This window comes from Amphiura filiformis, unplaced genomic scaffold (genome assembly GCF_039555335.1).
Source record: "Amphiura filiformis unplaced genomic scaffold, Afil_fr2py scaffold_44, whole genome shotgun sequence".
NCBI lineage: Eukaryota > Metazoa > Echinodermata > Ophiuroidea > Amphilepidida > Amphiuridae > Amphiura > Amphiura filiformis.
This window is the reverse complement of record NW_027305508.1, coordinates 221,932-234,871: the sequence shown is the minus strand read 5'-3', so window position 1 is coordinate 234,871 and position 12,940 is coordinate 221,932. Positions and strand designations below refer to the sequence as shown.

Sequence of the window (12,940 nt, the reverse complement as noted above, 5' to 3'; positions counted from 1 at the left end):
AAAATGAATGTTTTGTTTTCAAAATTGTCCCCCAAAATCTGGGAAAAATGCAGATTCTTCATTGTTTTACAAATCAAAATTTGTGCAAATTTCCCAGAATTGGACACCGTACAAATAGAAAATTAGTTAATTTTGGGGTCTCATTTTTGTGAACAAATTTGGTATAATTTTGGGGTAAGCCTATGGAATCACAGTCGCACATTCCCTACCCAATCTAAAATCAAGACCCCCCTGTAGGGAATGTAATGAATATTAAAGTGAATGTTGATTGTAACATCCCATCATCCAAGTGGAATGAATGTATAAGGGGGCTATCATTTTCTTCGGAAGGGGGTCCCAAATTTTCCAAAAGTCAGCATCAATAAAATTGTGACCCCCCTATTTCAGCAACAAATATTTTATGACCCCCACCACCGATACACCTTACCCCCTCCCTAAACAGGCTATGAATTGTATTGAAATCAGTCTTTTTGAATAAAATAAAAACTATCTGTGGTCATCTTGTGACTCACTAGGCCCTACATTTTGTTCATCAAAAATCTTATATTTTTCTTTCCAAAAATGTATGACCCCTCCCCCCCCCGTATATTTGGGACCCTCCTTCCGAAGAAAATGCTAGCCCCCTAATTGTGTGAATGACAGGGCATGGGCTGGGGCAGTTGGTCCCCGGCTGCCCCATCTTGCAGATTTAGAGCCACTTCTTTGCAACTTTTAGTTTTTGCTGAACCATGAAATGGTATCAGCCTATAAGAGTGAATGTTACTAGCTTACTTACTTACTAGCTTAATTACTAGCTTACTAAGTTACTAGCTTACTAACTGACTAACCATTTGGTCTGAAATGGACATATCTCTAAATGCCACGAAGGTATGACCCCATGAGTGGTGTCATATGAAAGAGGAAAACATAAAGAATATAATAAAAATATTTCCAAACGTCGGAGGTCATCCAGGGGTCACAGGGATCAAAAAAGGTCATTTTAACTGAAAATGCTCCGATTGAGCTTAAATTTAAATGCAATGATCCTTGTGACATTCTAAACATGTTTAAAACATTTAAAGATTTATATAAGGTCATTAAGGGGTCAAAGGTCAAGGTTCTCAAAATGCTCCAATTGAGCTGAAATTTAAATGCAATGATCCTTATGACATTCTAAAGATTTAAAAAATATTTTAAGATTCATTTCAGGTCATTAAGGGGTCATAAAGGGGTCAAAGGTCAAGTTTTCCAAAATGCTCGATTGAGCTGAAATTTAAATAATGATCCTTATGACATTCTAAACATGTTGAAAATATTTTAAAATTCATTTAAGGTCATTAAGGGGCAATAAAGGGGTCAAAGGTCAAGTTTTCAAAATGCTTCAATTGAGCTGAAATTTAAATGCAATGATCCTTATGACATTCTTAACATGTTTTAAATATTTTAAAATTCATTTAAGGTCATAAGGGGTCATACAGAGGTCAAAAGTCAAGTTTTCAAAATGCCAATGCCAGTTTCTCACGATCAAGGTATATTAAAACGGCAATGCTCTAGTTCATTTTATATTGTTTACTTTTCCTCTTTCATTAACATCATTCGGGCGGTCATACCTTCGTAGCATTTCGAGATTATTACAGACTCCGGGTGACAGTGGTATAGGCCTACCACAATATACGGCCGAAGCCACATGGTTCAGCTATGGTGCGGTTATCGCTCTAGTTTTAAAATGAGAACTTAAAAAAATTATCCAATATTGTATTTATATACAATAGGATTGTGACAATTTTTTCCCTTTTTAATTCCAGGTAGGCTATAATGTAATCTAACTGCAAGTTAACATACTTTGCTGTTGTCAGTTTGAGTTTGCAGTCCACTTTATAGTGCTTTGTTATGAATATGAGAACTTAAAGAAGGATTTCGTGATCCTAGCATCCTCTTTTTATGACATTTTTCAGTAGATATCCACGAAAGAAGCTTATTTCCAAAATTTCAGTTGATTCCGATTTTGCGTTTGCGAGTTATGCATGGTTATGTGTATTACACTGCTCCATAGACAATGTGTTGTAATTTCGTTCTGGTGGACCAGAACGAAATTAAAATTTGGCGATATTTTTGCTAAACGAATTAATCTGCAAGAAATATTTGGTACATAAATATTATGTAGCCAGAGGTATCCAGTGGTGTAAAATCTCAACTTTTTTGGGAAAAGTGGGGGGATGAGGCTGTGGATCACGAAATGCCCCTTTAAACCAAACTACAAATTTCACAAAATCATGCATATTCTAAAATAACACTCAGTCTCTATTGGGTCTCAACTTAGCTAACCCTCTCCTTGAATCCTGAATCTTTTTATGTTGTCTTTATTCGAGTTGCCATCAGTAGCACAATGCAGTGATGACCAGTGGTGTAGCTGTAAATTTTGTCAAGGGGGAAGTCTCTGTTGAGGGGGTGGCGGCCCAACTTGCAAAAGCAAAAGTTGATTTTAAAATATTGCTGTAATTTTAAACTAATTCTCCCTTATGTAAAGACACAAAAGTTACAAAGGAAAAGCTCTGCAGCTGCATGGGGCGAGGGGGATGGTGGAAGGACCCCAAATTTGTCAGGGGAAGGTCATCACTCTTGCAGCTATACCAGTGGCAGTAATTGTGCATCTAGATGTTAAATGACGAAAGGTATTAAGCCCAGACTCCTCCCCACGGTCTTCAAATCCAGGATTCAAGTCTTCCAAGACGGATTAAAGCTCAATTTATACTCCATCGTCGAGTGAACAATGCAATACAAACTTTTCGCAATGCAAAGCAACCACAAGTGCTCTACTTTAATTAGCTAGAACCCAATTGCTCATCGCTCAGTGATGAAGTATAAATTCGCCTTACGTTTAATAGCCAACCTGGACATACCCCTGGGTTAATTGACAAAACACAAGTACATGATATACATGTGTAAGTAGCAATCCTTTGAATGGGGTGGGGTGGGGGTAATTAATGAACAAATTGATTACACATGGTCATAATGCCACACACAACCATCTTTCTTCCTTGGCATGTTTTATTACAAATCCTGTGATGCTTTTACAATTGCTACTTCTACCACATTCACAAAATATCACCAAAACTTTCTACAAAATACACAGATAATCTTGTTTAAAAACATATATTGGTCATGTAACCAAGTCTGGGAACCAAGAGTGAAATTTAGCTAACACTGACTTTTCACATGTCCAAAAGGGAACAAACCAAATAATTGATGACGTCCTATTTAATGTAACTAAAGTTAATTTTTTATTACTTCCGTGGTCCGGGTACGCCTACTACGCGCCACTCTGACAACTAATGGGTCAACCGGCTTGTTGTCTAGTGCGTTGATCAGCCAATCAGAGTGATTGTTTATTTCTTCTGTGTGTACGCTCATCTACGCTTGGCGCACAGCTTGGACCACGGAAGTAATACAAAATTAATTTTAGTTTATACAAATTATCTAATCCAGCTCCAGTGACACCTCAGTTTTTTCCCTGGACCTTTGAATGTAATGTAATATGTATTAGCATTCTACTTGAAAATTCAATATAACAAGGCCATACATGTAGTGCTAGTTTCCATGTCCCTCAGAGAACATTTGCCCAATCCTACCCTGGTAATAATATGTGACATGATCAAGGGGAATGAGTCGCATGTAAACCCTGGTCGAAAATGAGGATTACATAAGTTTCTAAAGAGGACAATTAGAGCTTTCAGAAACTGAAAACCCCATGTTGATATGACTTTTCTTTGCTAAGTTATGTCAATTTATCAATCAACAATATAAAACAAAAGAATTTTAACACTTTCTTTGCCAATATCTCAAAATCAATATTAGCGACATCCGACTCATTTCCCTTGATCGTGTCACATATACATGAGGTGTCACTGGAATCAGATGGAAGTTATAGCTGAGCCCTACTCCCTATCTGTAACAATACAGGAAGTGGGTCAAAATAACATATTTTTTAAGGGCATAGAAGAAATACAATCAACATTTGAACAGTTTTGTTCATATGTGACTGTACAGCACAAATGAACTGTAAATGTCCTAAATTGTATTCAAGTTAAAAAAAAAATTCATTAATTCCATAAACCATTAAACAACAATTCAGGGACTTTGCTGCTTCACGAGCGCACACACTAGACATTCCACAAATAACCATCGCAACCAGGATCAGCTCCCCGAGTTTCGTACGGGTTACAACAAGACAATTAGCAGTAAGTTCCTTGTCCAGGGGAATTTCAAGCAAACTCAATTTTTCCACGAGAGCAAACTAGGCACCGCCAGGGTTCGAACCCGCAACCTCTCGCACCATAGTCGAATGCCTTATCGATTGAGCTAACTTGACTGCAAAAAATGTGCACAAAGTGTAAAATGTGCACAAAGTGTAAAATGTGCACAAAGGTCGTATTCATCGGTACCTCAAGTTGCTTCGACAAGTATCTCATTTAGATAGTCAAATACCTTTTAAACCAATCAATAATCCTATTGTTGAAGAGGATAATAAGCTTCTACCTTAGATGTCGATAGAATTCTTAATAGCTCTGGTCTTTGTTTGCTTTGGCAAGTGGTGGGTTCAATGATTGCCAATTATGACTGTTTGATATGATTACAAGCAATGTGGAAAAAAGAGATACATGTAGAAATGAAAGAAGGTACTAATTTGTTGAAGGAGCAAAGTTCAACAAACCATAACCCCTTTTCTGGATATCGTTTGAAGTCAAATTATATACCATTTTAAAGCTTATGATATATATTTTCTAAACACAAAATAAAACAAAATTGACCGGGGGAGGAATTTATGGCTCATTCGTCGTGTACGGTCACATATAATTTCTATCATTATTATGTTTTGATGAATATAAACAGTGTTCGAAATAAGTACTTAGCCTCTTGTCCTCTTGTCCAAAAATCACTGGGGACAACCATATTGAGCTATGTACTTATCCCCTGGACAATCACTATATTTTACCTCCAAAAGTATGACACATTATGGGGACAACCAAAATGTATTGAGGACAAGCAGAATTTATGCTTTAGTTATCCTCGGGATAACCTCCAGATTTTCCTTATTTCGGACACTGAATATAAATGTGTAAAAATATTGGATCCAAAACATAATAATGATAAAATTGGATGCTTTTCACCCAATATTTAGCCCTATGAGTTTTAAAATATTGGACTCGCCTCTGTCTTGTTCAATAAATTAAAACTCATAGCTCGACCAATAAATATGGGCTTAATTGATCCAATTTTATTTCATTATTATGTTTTCAGGGTTATTAGGAGTTAAGAAAACCTAATAATGATAATATTGGATGGCTTATTTCGCATGATACCATAACATATCGGATTCGTCATACAAATATCGAACGCGCCGTTGGCTCGTCCGATATTTTTATGACTCATCCGATATGTTATGGTATCATGCTCAGCCATCCAATATTATGTCATTATCAGTATTGGGCCATTCCAGTCCAGTTGTAATCCATACACCCTATGGAAGACATGACAATAATCTTCAACACAAGAAATATGAATTTGAATGGGGTTACCTGAATGGGTGACTCCATATTGCAATCTACACTCCATGTGGGAAATTATGATGGTCATAGGGGTGCATGGATTTCAGCTGGAATAACCTAGTTTGGGTTGTTCCCTATCTTAACAGAATGGTAAAATTATATACAAATTTAAGATACAGTCTACAAAGTGGGAGTGCCCATATTAAATTCTTCAGGCAGACTCTTACTATAAAGTTTACGACAATAAAGTGCTTCAAAAGTGGCCTGGAATGTCTTTATGGCTCATACTGAAATTTAGTAAATTAAATCTTGAAATAATGAAGTATATGTATTATGTAATGTGTACATTAAATGTGCCAATAGTAGCTAGGATGTGACACAATGTGTTGATTTCGTTGAAAACTCTAGAAGTACACCATTTGTTAGTGAGAATGCAATATGGTGATAAGCAAGTTTCGTCGGCTGTATTCCATAGTGGCGTATAGTGATTTTTGGTCATTTTTTTGAAAATTGGCACATATGTTTTTAATGATGTTCTCTTTCTTTTTTCTAAGTCTCATCAGTCATAATTAGCTAATTAATTAGTAATTAATTAATTAAATGTGGATATAGTTACAAAGTGACATTTTTGTATTCCATAGTGGCGTGATCGACCATACGCCACTTTTTATACACATTTTATAATTATAAATATCGGCAAAATGAAAAACATCGTATGTCATAGTGGCGCACGCGTATCGGACCTATACGCCACTATGGAATAAGAACGACGAAAAGTAACGCCATAGGGATTACACGGCGACCTAGGTGGCGTACGGTTAACGTTAGGTTAGGGTATTACGTTTTGTTCGTTTTCCATAGTGACGTATAGTTTCATTTTCAGTTTGCCAGCAATAATATGTATTTATTTCTTTTGAAAAATATATAACAATAAAATCTATTTAGTTTACTACAGAAATTTCACATCATTTACAAAATATAATGAATGTCTGATTTACACAACTCGATTTTAAATTGGCATTTCTTCAAACCCGATTTTCTCGAAAAGTTGTTTATTCATGGGCGCCCACTATACGCCACTATGGAATACGGATGACGGTTTTTGTTTCATTATGTTGTTACTACATTAGTCTCAGTTCTCCTCATTAAATTCTATGGATCATACTATAAAATGTGATGTGGGAGCATTTTTCAAATTAGACATTATGATAAACTTCATTATACTGTTATTGAAGTTAATTGTTGAGAATATACAATCTGCAACTCTGTTAGGTTGTGATCAAACAAAGCTAGAGCAAGTTATTTGTAGAGAAACATCAAATTTTACTTCCTCACAGGGTTATTTTTTAGACCAGAGCACCCTATCATGGCAGTGGCAGGTGGCATTCACTGTGGTGACAGGATTTCTTTTTTTTTTTTGGGGGGGGGGGAATAGTGGATTTTCTGTTTGTCATAATTTTTTTTAACTGTCGTATTATCTGAAATATAATAAATGTGGTAAAATTGCTCCCCAAACCAAAATGCGCGCAGTCTACAGGAAACAAACACTGGTCCCACTCTTGCCACCAGTCTGTCGGAAGAACAAGATTTTGATTTTGGTCCGACTAGCTGATGACAGACACCGCAGACTTGACATCACAAAATTAATTTGCCGTCAGGTTCCCTTGACATATCTACATGTAATATAGCTGACAACAAAGTTGCTTTGTTTCAGATTGATGCTGCAAATTTACAGATGGCACTCCTCAGTTTGTCCTTTCCAACAAATATCAGCAACACTATATAGCGGAAATTTGTGCAAGATTTTCATTTTCACACTTTTTGTGGTTTACTTAAGATTAACCCTGTGTCAATGGAAGTAATGTACAGAGCTACTTTGAAAATTTGAATTAAAAAACAACTCGGAAATCAGAACTGAAAAAAAATCATGAAAAATTAATACTGCTAAAATATCCCGCTATATACATTTCTCCCCAATTTCTGTGGCACTGGATCAACCCATACACAGGATTGAGCTGCATACCAATCTGTCGTCAGTTGGCATAATATACATGTATAGAGTCATGACATAAAAATGGGTCCATGCATCTTCCGATCACCTCTTCTTGAAACCATACTTCTTGCGTTCATAGAACAGATCTGTCTTGGAGCTGCCAAGGTTGACTATCTTTGGGCATCCATCTCTCTGTAAGAAATAATGCAGAAAAAAATTAAGAACTGCAGATATATGTGATAGTACTTTAAACTTACAGATAGACTTTATAAAACAAATTTGCCAAATTGGATGGTCGAGTAGCCCTGAACATGTTTCGTCAGTACAACGCATTACATAATCGAAATCAATGTTTGCTGAGCACATGGCGAAATGATTCAAAGATATTCACTTTAGCACTACATGAGCAAAACACATGGACAGGCAGACAACCAGGAAACATAATACCTCCGGGGGAGGCATAAAAATCAAGGGAAAACCAGTACACAGTCAAACATTGAGAGGTTGTCAGGTTGATAAAGTTGATTTCAGCATTGAGGTTTTGAACAACACATTATACATGTACAGGGCTGTCAACTTTTACGCATTCAGCATTTGGGCACTTTCTCACACCAAGGTAGTCAAATCTAACACCAAGGTAGTAATCTCACGTCAAGGTAATACAATTTCATGCATCATCAAAAAATTATCTGGTTATTTGTCCCTAGACCCTCCACTAACTGGAATGCCACTGTTTGTCAAAATTTCCTGAAAAACATATTAATTACCAAAACCTGAAAATGCACTTTTCCCTCTCCTTTTGCACAGGAAGGGAGCAAACGTTTCCTGAAATTGGTCAATTTTCTTAGAAATTTCCTGAAATCAGGAAATTTCCTGAAAAGTTGCATCACTGAGATTCTTGAGCACCCTGGCAAATAAAATCATGGGTCAAAAATGAACAATTTTAGTCGGCAAACACAATTGTCCAATTCCATTCCGGTACATGCTCCTGTTTGACAATATCTCACGCTTAAAGTCATAATGTACGATCTTATAATATGAATTTGGTTAATTTTTTTCAAACCTGATTTTTTGGCATATTTGTAATGTTTACACATGTCACAACTTGCACCTAAATGGAATCAGCCAAATTTGTTGTGTTTGTAGGTAAACAGAGCAAAGTCATAATTCAAGAAAGTATGACTTTATGTCCGCCCATAGAACTGCGTGTTAAACGGCCAAAATAACAAGCAGTGTTTCTTTCACGTTACCTCGTTATTTCAGCTCAAAATGGACAGAAACCATTCCCGATCATTATGACTAGTAGTATTTCAGCATTTTGAGTATATAATGACAAATTTAAAATTTGAAGGAAATCGTACATTAAGCCTTTAAGCAAGTTCCAAAAAGTTGACAGACCTGTACTAGCTGAGTTCTACTGTAAAAGTCAATATTTTCATGGGAAGATATTTCTGTGATTTTGTCAATTGCGCGAGAATTAAATTTCACAATTTTGATATTGATAAAAAATACGACAATTGAATCGACACGTATCGAAACTCGTAATGAGATGTAAAAATTCTGAAAAAAGTTGACAGATAAGCTTAAAATCACGCGACATGAGTTACGATTGCCGACTTTCGGTGTAAACATGCTTCCTGGTTCGTTCCACTTCCGGGTTTGGTTCAATTTCGGGAGATAATTTTTGACTTTCCGATAAAAACATGATCGCACGGTAAGCTTATTCGGACAAAATAGCATTGAAATTTCATTTTTTGTCTTTTTGATGTGTCGTTAAGTGTCGAAAAAGGACAATTTATTTTGACATGTCGGATTTAGAGTCATATCCAGCCCTCGAATTAACCCACGGCACCCATGGCATTTTGCCGTGGGTGCCCATCCCCACTGCCGTAATGCCCTCAAAATATGTCCTTTACCCAAGGCAGTCACTTGCCATGCCCTCTAATGAAGTTGCCGTCGGTGCCCCAGCCCTGCCCCTTCATTATAAAATCATCTACGGTATCTATATTTGTGTGTGTTTTCTTCACTTTTGAGAAATTGCCTTGGTTCCCTTCTCAAATTTTCAACAGTTGCCATGATGCCCTCTTGAAACATTACAAACTGCTGTGCTGCCTTGTCTATTCAGTGAAAATCCAAGGCAATTTTCAACTTGCCCTAAGTAAAAAAGTTGCCGTGCCCCTTCAGATCCTTAATTCGAGGGCTGGTCATATCGACGATAATACGACACATACGACAGTCGATAACAGGCCTACCCTGTACATGTATACCCTACTCACATCTTTTTCCTGTATAGTACACTCCTTGCAATAGTAGGCATCAGACACTCCGGGCCCTCCACATATGACACACCTTCCTTGATATGATCCATAGTTGCATTCATCACAGATTCTCACTAGGGTACATGGTCTCACATAGGAATCACATATCACACACTTGCCATCACATTTCTCGCATAGTCGTCCGATAGCTGTTGAAAATATAGAAGCAATGACAAGTTTTTGGTGATTGTTCTAACAAGTGTAATGACTCTAATTTCAAAATGGAGTCACATTTTGTCTGTCCCTCATGTCTGTCCCTAACTAAGTAACGTAAAGTTTATGTTCCATTTAAACATGTAAACTAAGAACTATTTGTCTCTTGTATTGATATTATAGAGTTCATTCAAATTACATAATGTTACAACAGTGACAGTGTAATTAAGACCAAAAGTTTCACTTTCAATAGAAAAAAAAGAAAGACGTTTGGTTTTTAAAATCTATTATTGATTTCCGTCCCTCACAATCACAGCCGCATCTGGCCCTCACAGACTTAAAGTTAATTTTTTATTATTTCCGTGGTCCGGGTACGCGCTGGTGAATTGCGATCGCGTAGGAGTGTCAAGGTCGCCTACTACGCGCCAAGCCGAAGACCAATGGGTCAACCAGCTTGTTGTCAAGTGCGTTGATCAGCCAATCAGCGTGATTGTTTATTTCTTCTGTGTGCACGCCAGTGTTGTAGGTCTCGAGACCGGCCTCGGTCTTGGACCTGCTGGTCTCGGTCTTGGTCTCGGCCCTCCTGGTCTCGAGGTCTCGGTCCGATACTGGGTTCGAGACCGGCAAAATAGCACCATTTTGGTTACCTATCAGCAATTCATTAATTTTCATTAATTCCATTAATTGAATCATTCATGAGTACTAAATCCCCAATTAATATTCTCAATCTTATATCAGAACCTACTTATTTATTTACAATTAGATCCAATTAGTATTGTTCAAAACATTGTATGAATTCATTGTAAACAAACTCTATCTCAATCTCCAGAATCCAATTCTGTTAAAATCTATTTTAAGCAATTTCATTGGTGCATTTGCCCAAGTAATTAAAGTATATACGTAGGCCCTACCAAAAAGTAGCAACATGAAAATTGAAATGACTCCCAAAGGTAACCAGCAGCCCTCGAATTAACCCACGGCACCCATGGCATTTTGCCGTGGGTGCCTGTCCCCACTGCCGCAATGCCCTCAAAATATGTCCTTTACCCAAGGCAGTCATTTGCCGTGCCCTCTAATGAAGTTGCCGTTGGTGCCCCAGTCCTGCCCCTTCATTATAAAATCATCTATCTATGTTTGTGTGTGTTTTCATCACTTCTGAGAAATTGCCTTGGTGCCCTTCTCAAATTTTCAACAGGTGCCATGATGCCCTCTTGAAATATTACAAACTGCCTTGCTGCCTTGCCTTTTTTAAAAGTGGAAATCCAAGGCAATTTTCAACTTGCCCTAAAAAAGTTGCCGTGCCCCTTCAGATCCTTAATTCGAGGGCTGGTAACCAGTTAATGTTAAACATGGTAAAATGTATTCTTGTAACAGTTTTCATAATATTTTACAATAACGTTACCGATTTTGTTGTACATTGTTGTAAAGTTGAAAAAACATTTAACATTTTAACACTTGGCAGAAAACAGTTTTGTTTTAAATTCCCCATACTTAGATATTATGGCAGGGATAGCAGAGACATTATGGCAGGGATAGCAGATAATGCTACATGCAACTTAATGCAGCATGAACAAAGGCGCATTGCATCATAGAGCTTCATGAGTATGAGCGCATTCTTTTATAGCTTTTGGACCCAATATCATAGGCTAGGCGTAGATCCGGAGGGGGACAAACCCCCAATTATTGGGGATAAATCCTCCTCCAATATTTTGCCAGGGGATGGTCCATGCAATCATCCCCCCCCCCATGTTGACGCCTGTATGTGGGTTTCTGACCAAATTAACCTTATACATTGTATTTGGCCATTTTAGCCCCCAAAGTGCCCATTTTTATTCCACTTTTGCACCATATTTCATCATTTTAGCTTCAATATATGGCAACATTTTTCACGCACTTCACACACATTTTAAACTGGTTGTCAAAAGGTGCTGCAATTACTATACTTTAAGAATTTTTTCCAACCCATCCAGCCCCCAATGTCAAAAGGAAATCTACGCCACTGCCCAATACTATCATTTCGATGTTACTAATGGGTCATTTGAACTGCTTATATCTCTTGTTTTGGATCCAAATATTTTGAAAAATAATTCAATTTTGTTATCCTTGCTTAAAACGCTAGCACTAAGAATGGATTATATGACCCTTCATGTACCAGTCACCGAGTTGCCGGTCTCGGTCTTGGTCTCGGACTGCCTGGTCTTGGCTAGGCCGGTCTTGACTACAACACTGGTGCACGCTCGTCTACGCTAGGCGCACAGCTCGGACCACAGAAAAAATAAAAAATAAACTTTAGCGAGCGTGAAGCGCAAGCATCCGAGCGCATAGCGCGAGGTGTTCAACCGAAGCGCTTTAGTGCGAGCCTGGATAGTATTTAAAAGCAACAGGCAACAAAAGCCCAAATTAAAGTAGTGCTAGTGCTATTTGTAGGTATCCCAGGCAAACCTTAGTTAACACACTTGCTAGTCAGCCAAATTCGCCAATAATGTCAATGCATACAATGTATTTACATAGAAATTTAAAACAACTGGCCGAAGAGAAGGAAACCTACATAAATATGTTTCCTATACTTCACTTGACCCAAATATATGATTTTTTATGGTGATAAGACAATCGCACATGGAATTTTAGAGGGATTTTGATAGCAGTTCCATTAAAAAAAGCTGCTATCATAATGAGACTAAGATAGGGACAGGCACATCTGAGCGAGGGCGCTATTTATTTTACTTGATAATAACAGGCGGTGATGGAAGCGATATCGCCAATTTTGAGGTCGCCATTGGATTAACACATAATCATGAAATCTTCACAAACAATTCTAAATTTGTTATGTGGTGTCAAAGCAAAATTATCTTACTCTAAAACCGTCGGGGTTCTGCAAAGTACCCCACTGCAAGTATGTTAATTTTCCATTTGTAATTGCTAACCGTGTATTTTGAATGGGGCTGTCAGCC

General features: G+C 37.5%; 1 protein-coding gene across 1 annotated transcript in view; it reads right to left on the bottom strand.

Annotated features, from left to right (window-relative positions):
- Positions 1 to 6,190: 6,190 nt before the first annotated feature.
- Positions 6,191 to 12,940, bottom strand: part of LOC140144180 (PHD finger-like domain-containing protein 5A) — a 28,689-nt gene continuing 21,939 nt past the window's right edge. Inside the window, exons 2-3 of the mRNA XM_072166006.1 lie at positions 9,795 to 9,985; positions 6,191 to 7,710 (exon numbers count right to left, since the gene is read on the bottom strand). Coding sequence (XP_072022107.1) covers positions 7,621 to 7,710; positions 9,795 to 9,985 — 281 coding nt within the window. The 3' untranslated portion in view covers positions 6,191 to 7,620. The remainder of the gene's footprint in view (positions 7,711 to 9,794; positions 9,986 to 12,940) is intronic.